The sequence below is a fragment of the Hydra viridissima genome, unplaced genomic scaffold (assembly GCF_058129835.1).
Source record: "Hydra viridissima isolate aposymbiotic clone 2 unplaced genomic scaffold, HvirCarnegie_v1 scaffold_16, whole genome shotgun sequence".
Lineage (NCBI taxonomy): Eukaryota > Metazoa > Cnidaria > Hydrozoa > Anthoathecata > Hydridae > Hydra > Hydra viridissima.
Window position 1 is genome coordinate 5,374,163 of NW_028324315.1, and position 10,940 is coordinate 5,385,102.

At 29.4% G+C, this 10,940-nt stretch overlaps 1 protein-coding gene and 1 pseudogene across 1 annotated transcript; one reads left to right on the forward strand and one right to left on the reverse strand.

Annotated features, from left to right (window-relative positions):
* Positions 1-1,179: 1,179 nt before the first annotated feature.
* LOC149877680 (uncharacterized) lies at positions 1,180-3,909 on the reverse strand (annotated as a pseudogene).
* A 3,123-nt stretch (positions 3,910-7,032) lies between these two features.
* On the forward strand, positions 7,033-8,956 carry LOC149877681 (uncharacterized). Its single transcript, XM_090074322.1, has 3 exons — positions 7,033-7,855; positions 7,930-8,362; positions 8,439-8,956. The coding sequence occupies exons 1-3, from the start codon at positions 7,223-7,225 to the stop codon at positions 8,783-8,785; spliced, it is 1,413 nt and encodes a 470-aa protein (XP_089930448.1). The 5' UTR covers positions 7,033-7,222; the 3' UTR covers positions 8,786-8,956.
* The last annotated feature ends 1,984 nt before the right edge of the window (positions 8,957-10,940 follow it).

Consider the following 10,940-nt stretch of genomic DNA (forward strand, 5'->3'; position numbering starts at 1 on the left):
TCTTATTTTAGGAAACAAAACTGTTGAATTCTTTTTATAATTCGTTACAAAAGTACATTACTTGCAATATAGTTTATTCTCTAATAAATCAAAAAATTGCTATTGCGAAAGTTGTTCTTGCGCAGATTTACCTTCCGTAATGCGTTATACGAAAAAAATAAATTATTATTATTCCGTAAAAACTCTTTACGAAAAGAAACTTGCGAAACAAATCATTTCGAAAGAATACTTGAGAAACATTTCCTTACGGAAGGAGCGTTTCGGAATGTGCGTTTACGGAATAGACTCGAAAGCAGTCATTAAACTGTTATACATCATTATCATTATTAAAATATTATTATTTATTATTTAAATAATGTTGTTAAATGATTCTTCAATAGTTTTTACATATATATCTGTATGTATGTATATATATATATATATATATATATATATATATATATATATATATATATATATATATATATATATATATATATATATATATATATATATATATATATATATATATATATATTAGGGTAGGTCAAAAACAAAAAAATTTGAAAATTTAACATGTCTGCAAAAAAACGTGATCCTTTTTACATATGAATAAAAACTATAAAAAAAATTTGGAAAAAAATATCATTGAGTGCTGCCGAATTTGATTTGATTTGATTTTCATTTTTAGTCTAAAATATGTCAAAATAAGGATTTTGTAGGAAAGTGAAAAAAGATTAAAATTTTTATATCTTTAGGAAATATTTGTTATTTGAGGCTGTTCATTTAATAGGCAACACGTTTTTGAACCTTTTTGGACTTCCCCCATGTATAATTTTGTGTTACTTGTTTATCAACTCCTCTCCCGCCCCCTCTTTTATGCGCAGTGCTATTATTGTTAAAAAAGATATATCTCTAAGTAATTTTTTGCTAAAAATTTGCTGATTCCGCTATAATAAGAATTGTAATTAAAAGGTTTTTTTCACGTCACATTGTAGCTAACCACCCTTTCCATGTGATATTTGGTGACACTTTCAATACCCCTCCCCCATATGGGGAGGGGTTTACCACAATACAAGTAATAACTGCTTTTATAACCCCTTTTTAAATCATATATTGCCTGGATTACAGAAGAGTTATTTTATTTGGAATTTTTTAGGGGTCTAATTAAAAACAGAAAAGCTAATGAAAAAGTGGTTATTATTTATACTCAGCTAAATCAACGAATAATTGCTTTTTATTAAAATTGCCTACAACTTTTCTGTGATATTCAACCACGTTTAAAACTTCGTTTTGTACAGCCTCGTCCTAAAGATAAGAAATATTATTTATCTATAATTTATTCTAAAAGTAGATTTGTATGATTATTTAGATTTTTATTCATAATTTCTTCTCAACTAATTTTACGGTTTACCTTTGTAAGTATTTGGAGATAATCAGAACACAACTAAATTCCTCTCTCGGCTGCGTCATTAGTCACTTTTAGAGTTTTGATAAACAGCTTCATTTTCTAATAATAGGCATTGTTGTCCCATTCTGAAGAAGGAATTTTAAGCCATTTTCCATCATCTTTTAAATTATGAAAAATCAACCAAGACTTGTTCCCAATATAAGATAAAATATCGGAATTTTTTATTTATTTGAAAATAAACTTAATACAGACACCTGCTCGGTTAGATACCAAGAGTGTCTGCTTAAAACATATTGGGCTTTTTCAGCAGGTACACCGAAGTTTGGTATACCTTTAAGTGCTTCTAGATCATTAAATAATTCTATATCATTAATTGGTGCATCGCAAGCCTTTGACGCTTCTAACCAAGTTTTAATGTAAATGGCTGAGCTAAAAGTCAAAAAGATTTTAAGGTTTTTTAAATTAGATTCGGGTAAATCTTTTTTAAATATTAACATTTTTGGTGCATACAGCAAATGCGCCATCAATCTTGCATGATGGTGAGCACCATGTTTTCCATTTCGTGGGCTCTTCTCCACCTAATAGAAAAATTGCTAGTTCTGCAGCCTCTTTGTAATCGTCTCTTGGGTGATGCTTAGAGTGCAATACTTTCTCTAAGAAATTGCGAGTTTCATTTGCTTTTTGTTTTAAGAATGAATTTTCAAGATCAAGGGATCTATTTGAAAGTTTGAGAGGAATTTTTTTAGAGTGAAGCCATTCTTTTTGAAAATTATTTAACTCTATATTATCATCAGATGATGTCTCTTTTTGAAATAAAGCTTTCCAAAACGACCCTAGGATTAATTCTAAAACATGATGACGACATGCAAGCCAGAGAAACGTTTTTATAGATTTGCATTCTTCAAGAAGAGTTGCCGCTCCGTTTCTTACTCCAGTATTACAAGCCGTTGTATCGAAAACTTGGGCAACAATATTATCTTTAAGATCCCATTTTTCTAAATCTTCTATGATTCCTTTACATATAGAATGACCTGTGCCTGACTGAATAGGTTTAATAGATAAAATTTTACCTTCCTCGCAGTTTGGAAAACCACTTACTAAAACAGTTAAATAGTCAATTTTTTTACCAGATATTTGCTTCATAAGTTTTCCATCCCAATGAAGAGTTAAATAATCTAATCTAACTTTTTTTTTAAATTCTGCCATTATATTTCTTGCCATAATTTGTCTATTTTGCCTACGTGCTCTTCTAATTGTGTTTAGTGAAATATCTACATCATTAGCTTTAACCCCACCTAAAAAATATAGAATATAATTTTTCTTATCAACTAATCACACTTATAAAAAACTCATGAAACTGATTAGTGATTTAAATATCAATCAAAAAGTAACCTAGAACCAGGATTGCTGAAACATTCATCATAAGCGGTGCGTTTGATAGTTTAGATCTATCAGCAGTTGCTGTTATCATTGGATGACAAAGTTTCTTGGCAAAATTAAATTGATATTATCTGATACAACATTTTCCATTACACCTGCAGAAGATTCAAAATTATTTACTTCTTAATCAATTTTAGAAGAGCTCTGAGAATCTGAGTACATAGAACCTCTAGACGCAGCAAAAAATGATTCTTCAGTTGAGTCACTATCACTTTTATAAACGCTGAAATCAATTTCTTTATCATTTAATTTTCTTTTCTTTTCTTTATCGATTCTTAATTTTTCTTTTTCCTCCTTCGCTATTTTTTTTTTGACACTCAATTTTAACAAATTATCTTTTTCACCTAGTCCTCCGGTTTTTACTCCACTTTTGAGTGTTGAAAACCAGAGAATATCTTCTTCTGCATTTAAATTTGATCTGGTTTTTTTAACATATTCTTTCCAATTCGGAGAACTAATATCAAAAAAATTATCCATTATTTTTCTAAAGCCTTGAATAAGTAAATCTTTTTTTGAAAAACATTTATGTTTGGACTTTGCAAGACTTCTCCATTTATCATGTAACTTAATAATACTTTCAATAATATACTTTTCCTGCTTGCAAGGAATATCAGCTTTATCCCAAAAAACTTTAACGGTTTTCATTGTTAATTTTGCAGCTAATTTTAATTTTAAAATGTTGCTTTTAGTACCTAATTCTTTTGTACATTTAGAAAACACTTGAATCGAATTGTTCATCATTTTTAATTGATACCTTAACAAGCAAAACAGAAGATGAATTTAAGTTTATTTTCAAATTGAAAAATAAAGCTATTTTTGGAAATAAAAAGTTTAAGTTATAAAAATCTTTAAATAGTATAAACCTAAAAAATCTGTAGACATCTCTAGTAGTAGGCAGAGAACTGGTATTAATATCTGACAGCGGATATCCAACCAACCATATTTCATTTGTCGATTTCAATACTTTGGAGTATTTCTTTTTAATTGACTCAGTCAAATTATTTTTTACAGACAAATTCTCTTTTCTTTTTTGTGTATGCGATGCCATGTTAAAATGTTAAAATGAATTAAATTTTATGACTGCTAGAAAAATAATAAAACTTAAAAGATCTTCATTTCTCAAAAACAAATGGAAAGATGAATATAATTATAGAATTAAAAAATTTAGTTGCTTTTTTAAAAAATATATTAGTGTTATGATACGTGCTTCTTCGTTTTTTTTATTAACCTTGTTTTTTAAATTATCTTTAAGCACATCTAAGCTAACTATGTTGTTTGAAAATAACAAGTTATTTTATTTTAAATCAAAAATCTTTAAGTATCGTAAAATTTCATGGAATTTAATTATTCAAAAAAGAATTTTAATTACATTTATTTTTGTACGTAAACTTTATGATTTAGCGGCTGTTACTTAGTAATTCGAATCAAAATACAACAAAATAGTTAAAATAGATAAAACACTGCTGCATGCTGCAGTAGATTATGTTGCTTACATTATTTATAAACAAGAATGCGTCGCGTGTATTGTTTGTTTACATGAAATACAATAGAAATATGCCGTCATTAGTAAATATTATGCCGAACAAATTAAAAAACGGAACAGAAGTAATGGAAGTTTTGTGTTTGGGATTTATTCATATAACTGACACTTAAAATGAAATTCGGCAGAACTTAGAGATAAGCTACATAAACACTTTCATAAAAAATAATGATTTTTATAGTAAAAGGAACAATATTTTATGCAGCTACTAGAAAAATTGATACTTTGAAAAATATATGTGGGACTGTGGCCTACCCTAATATATTGGACAACATTATTATTGGATTGGATTGGACAACAAACATATATATATATATATATATGTTTGTTGTCCAATCCAATCCAATAATAATGTTTTTAATATATATATATATATATATATATATATATATATATATATATATATATATATATATATATATATATATATATATATATATATATATATATATATATATATATACAGTGACCTAGAAATATTAAGAAAGTTAGGAACGGGTGGGGGTGCTGAAACAGAAATAAGGGGGCCTAACACAGCTAAAATTTTTAAATTTTAGCTGCGTTCGGCCCCGTTATATTTTATTTCAGTTTTTTCTATTTAAAAATAGAAAAAAACTGAAACTTTGAGTTAGTTTTGAGGGATTGGACAACAAATATATATATATATATATATATATATATATATATATATATATATATATATATATATATATATGTATATATATATATATATTTATATTTATATTTATGTTTATATTTATATATGTATATATACATACATATATATATATATATATATATATATATATACAGTACTGTGAATATGTTTTAGACCACTTACATTTTTTCAAAAAATCCCGGAGAATTCTTCTCTAATATTTAAGTTTGTAGTTCTATATTATAAACTTATTAAAACACATGTATTTCACACAAAAATATGGAACAATAACAAACTATTTAATGTCAAACTTCATAAAAAACTCTTAATATCTACTATGTCCTCCTTTTGCCTTAATCACAGCCGATATTCGCCGGGGAATAGATTCATACAAATTAGTTATAAATTCCTGGGGATGTTGTGCCATTCTCTTTGAAGTACTTCAAAACATTCTTCAGCATTTCAGGGAGCATGTTCGACCTTCTTTCTGTCCAGTTAATCCCATATATGCTCAATTATATTCAAATCTGGACTCTGGGGAGGCCAGGTCATCAATTGAAGTACTCCTTCCTCTGCCATTTTACTTAAATAAATTTTTGCCACTCGGGAACAATGTTTTGGGTCATTGTCCTGCTGCAGAATAAAATCATGACCTATTAGTCTCATTCCGGATGATACAGCATGGTGCCTTAGGATATCCACATAACGTTCCCCGGTGAGTCGCCCCTCTATTTTGATCAAGTCACCTACTCCAGATGAAGATAAACAGCCCCAAACTTGTAAAGAGCCTCCTCCGTGTTTAACGGTAGGGTTTAAACACTCGGGCTTATAGGCTTCTCCAATTCTTCTTCGAACATATTGGCGTCTTTTTGTTCCAAAAATTTCGAATTTGGACTCATCGGTGTACAGAACCCGATTAAACTTTTCTTGGGCCCAATCTTTGTGTTGTTTTGCATATTTAAGTCGTTTTTCTTTATTACCACGCCGTAATAATGGTTTTCGAATTGCAACACACCCTCTTAATCCCGATTTGAGTAGGTGTCGTCGAATACAAGAAGAGCTGACATTTTTCCCAGTTGCTGTGTTAATGTCCTTTTCCAGCTCGGTTGATGTTTTTTTCCTATTTTTTTAAGAAAGTGTTTTTAAATATTTATTGTCATCTTTTGTTAGCTTAGGAGGTCTACCACTTTTCTTTCTATTTTCAAGGGAGCCAGTTTCTCTAAACTTTTTAATGATTTCTGTAACAGCAGTCTTTGAATATCCTGTTTTGGACGAAATTTGGCGCTGCGAATAACCTTCTTCGTGAAGCACAATAACTTTTTGTCTCACTATTAAAGATACTTTACCCATTTAATTAATCTAAAAATGCAAAACAAAACATTTAAAAATGAAAACTAATATATAATTTATCTAAAAATGCAAATTAATAACTTTGTTTAATTATTTTTAACGATTTGTCTAACTGTGTTCATAAAAAATAACAATTTTTTAAAAATGTACCAAAACCCATAATTATTGTACTAAATTCATTCAATCACTGCACTTTATAATGTCAAAAACAAAAAATGAAGGAGTATGAACCCGAATCACTATAAACCAGTTTATTTTTATTTCTTATTTAGATGAACGCTTGATCGGTAGTTATTATGACACATCGCTTTAATAAATAAACAAACAAATCCCTCATGTTCTCTCATCAATTTTGTTTATTTATTCAAAATAATATACTCTTTCAACTTTTTTTGTATATTATTAAACTTAAGTACGCTTTAAAAAAATTATATAGGAAAAAAGTTGTAAATACGTCTAATTATGCAAGTGGTCTAAAACATATTCACAGTACTGTATATATGTATATATATATATATAAATTTATGTATATATATTAGGGTGATTCTATTTTTTAGTTTGTCATGCAAACCTTTTCTAAAACATGAATAATTGTATTCTAAGAGCAACTAAATAAAAAATAAATAAAAATTTGAAAATTTTACTAGGTCAAAAAAAAAAGTTACTTTATGGAAATAAGACAAAATACTTAGGCAAAAAAATTGATAATTTGTATGATATTTTTTTAATTAGCTGAAGTTAATAGTGAATATAATATAAAACTAGCTTAACAATTATTGGTGGATTAGAAATAAAATAACTGTATTCCATTTTCTATTTTAGTTATAATTATATTTACCTAAATATGTCCCACATAAGTGCTAAAGGAGCATTAAAGAGAAAAGCAAACAACTTAACACCACCGTGTTCAAAGGAATCTCGGGAACTGCTTGCTTCAGCAGCGCCTTATGGATTACGGACTAAATCCTTAGCCAATTTCAAGACTATTCCAGAAGTCCGCCACATTCTTGGCTACTATCACCATCTAGCTGACACACGCCCCGCACCACCATCAAGAGCTGTTATGCAAATAATAGCAAAAGATTTGGAGCAGCTCTGGAATGTGAAATTTAGCATGCCCTCAGTATCCAGAGCTGGCATCACAAAAAAATTGAATGAAGTTGTGAATGCTTATAAATTAAGTTTGAAGAGAAAATCGAATATGGATTTTTTTATGCCATTTGATATCCTTAATAAAAATATAAAGCTGAAGAGGGAAGAGCAGATCTTCTATAATCATCAAATGGATGATAGAAAGAGCTGTGTATTAACCAGCCAAACAGTTGTTGAGCATCCTGCTAACAGGCAGTTGATACCAAAAAACATGGATCTTGATTATGTAGAGCAACTGTACACAGAGTCAAGCTCTGAAAATGATAATAACGTTGATGATTTTCAGCCTTTGTTTGAACGACCCAAACGGAAGTTTAAATCAAAGGTGAGTAATAATAATTTTTGGAAATAAAAAAAGTTTTTTTATTAAATTTATATTAATTTTACTTTTGGTTTAAGGCGATGCCAATTGCCATTATGTGCGCAGAAGCTGGTATCTCAACCCACAAAGGAGTTAGTGTAACTCGCTCATTAAGTTATTTCCATAGTGACATTCCAACTCCAAATCAATCGGCTATTTTCAAAGCTGGTAAAAGGTTGCAAGTCACAACTCTACTTAAACTTAAAGAAGCTTTGTCTGTTCAATTATCCTTTATATTACACTTTGATGGAAAAGGTGTGGCACCATATGATTATGGGATTAAAAAAGTGGAACGCATGGTCATTGCCCTTCAGTCTGATGGACCAATATTTTGGTACATTGGCCTCAAAACATTACATACTAGCGGAACTTCTGAAAATCTAGCCGCTATGATAACGGAAATATTGTTAGAGTATAATGTTGTGCATAAAATATCCCTTATAATTTGTGACACCTGCTCTGTCAATACAGGTTAGTAAAATTAAAATTATTTATTTTTAAATAATAAAAAAAATCCAATTAAATAAGTTATTTCATTTTACTTCAGGTGGATCTTATGATGGTTCTGGTGGAGTAGTAGGGATTTTAAGATCTAAGCTATTTAACAGGCCTGTTCCTTATTATGGATGCAATGCTCACATTTTGGACCTTGTTTTGAAAAAAATGGTAATTTTCCACTTGCCAACACCATCAAAATCGCCTACTCTAACTGACTTTAAGTTCATTCAAAAACTAAAAAATAAGTATCCGCAATTGAAAGAATCATACAATATCCTGCATAAAACACCTCATCCTCCTCCTACTGTAAAAACCTGGAGAGATGATTATAAGCTATTGGCTAGGTTTGTTTTATTAAAAATTATTATTTTCAATATCAATGATTTGTATATGTGATGAATGCGTTGATCCATTTTATTGTTTATTTTTCCAGGTTATGTATTGCATTTAGGCACTATTTGGACACCAATATTTTACCCAAACTGCAGCTACCAACGAAATTACCAAGTTCTCACTCAGCAAGGTGGAACAGCAGAGCAATATATGTCTTGTTAGGCTACTTTCTACTTCCTGAAGAACGACCATTATTGAAAGAAATAGCTAAGTTTATTAGCTGTTCTTGGTCACTTGCATGGTTTAAAATGAGAGAGGAACCCAACTGGGAAAACTTAAAAGAAACAACATCAAGTTGCATTAAAGCCCAAGAAGCTCTGACAAGACATATTCTTGGTGTTAAAATCTCATTCAAGAATGTGCATCGAACAAATGAGGTAGCTGAGAGAGGACTCCGAGCTATGGACATCCGATGTTCCCGGGCTAAGTCTAATGATGCTCTTGAGAGACTTTTTTTAACAGAAATGTTTATGCAAATGTCGAATAAAAAATAACTTCACTTTATAAACTTTGTCGTATTTCTTTTGCTTATGTATAAAATAAAAAAAGACTAAAAAAAAGAAATAATTTTGTCTTATTTCCATAAAGTAACTTTTTTTTTTGACCTAGTAAAATTTTCAAATTTTTAATTATTTTTTATTTAGTTGCTCTTAGAATACAATTATTCATGTTTTAGAAAAGGTTTGCATGACAAACTAAAAAATAGAATCACCCTAATATATATATATATATAAATATATATATATATACATATATATATATGTACTTCTAAGTTAGGAGGGGGGAGGGCGAAGACCCGGGAAAGGGTTGTATTGTACGTACCCGCTTTTTTGCTGCAAAATCTTGTAACTAATATTTTACTGCTCTCCAAATTAGCTAGAGCTTTAAAACTTTCAGTGGTTGTATAGTCCCAATAACGCTGGGATGTTTAAAATTGAGGGGAAGGGGAGGATCAAAATTAAAGCGTACGTACTTTATGGAGTAGTTATTTTTTAGGATTGATAACTTAAAGTATGTCTTTTTTTTTAATTTCAACAGAAGCATTGTTTCCCAATCACGAAATTTTATTCGTATAAAACCGTCTCTTTTTTTCCATTAACTTACTGACTCAGGGACTAATTAACTGCTCTCTCACAACTTCGGGTAAGTAATGAATATAAAGAAAGGAACAGGAGAAAAACTGCTTTGAGTTAAACTAATGACAAGTTTACATTAAAAATTAGTTCGATAATGACCTCTTTTTTTAGACCGACTCATTCAAAACAACTCAATTTCTGCAATAAAAAACTCTTTCATTAAAATTTAAGATTTGGTTATTTAATGTTAACATGTTAGTAAAAGTTTAATTATAACGTTATTAAAACAATTATTACGTTATTAAGATAATTATTTCGTTAATAAGATAATTATTTGACAAATATAATAAAAAGTGTTGCTAAAATCAATGTATAAAAATCGTTAATAGTTAATTGAAAGTTGAAACTAATATTTCTGCATAATATTAAACTTTATAAAATTAAGCATACTCAAAAGCATGGGATGTAACCAGTTTCTTTGTTCATCTTGTATAATTCCTGCTACAATAAATAAACTTTCGGAAGCAACTGAAGTTGCACTTAAGCACAAAATCATTTTACAAGCTAACGTTATAAGTTTATAGGTGTCACCTTCTGTTTGATAAAAAGCGATGCACCCATTTTCTTCTATAGCTAATTTGTTTCTCTCATTAACCATCATTAAATGTCCATCATACTTGTCGAATTCCAAGTTTATTTGATGAATTTGATCCACAAGCAGATTTTTACATGGTTTTATGGACGTCCCAATCATGTTGTGTCGTCGTGCAAGCACGACTCCCCAACATCATCGTGACATCTATGAACGTGACGACAATGATGACGTCATCGATGATGTGAATGGAACAAACAACGTCATGATCACGTGATGATGAATCAATCAGAGATGTGCGGATGATGTCGTGCGTGTCGTGCGTTCGTGTTTGCGGGTTTTCATCTTCTGTATACAAATGGATTAATAGAGAATTGCTGAAAAGTAAAATACATCTGAAACAGCTTCCATTATAGAAAAAAATTAATAAAATATGCGTTAACAAATATATGTATAAAATATATAATGAAAAAATACCGTGTAAAATAAT

Coding starts and splice junctions, on each gene's coding strand:
- LOC149877681 (XM_090074322.1), top strand. CDS start 7,223: ATGTCCCACATAAGTGCTAAAGGAGCATTAAAGAGAAAAGCAAACAAC. Junction 7,856..7,929: donor AACGGAAGTTTAAATCAAAG/GTGAGTAATAAT, acceptor TTTTGGTTTAAG/GCGATGCCAATTGCCATTAT. Junction 8,363..8,438: donor CACCTGCTCTGTCAATACAG/GTTAGTAAAATT, acceptor ATTTTACTTCAG/GTGGATCTTATGATGGTTCT.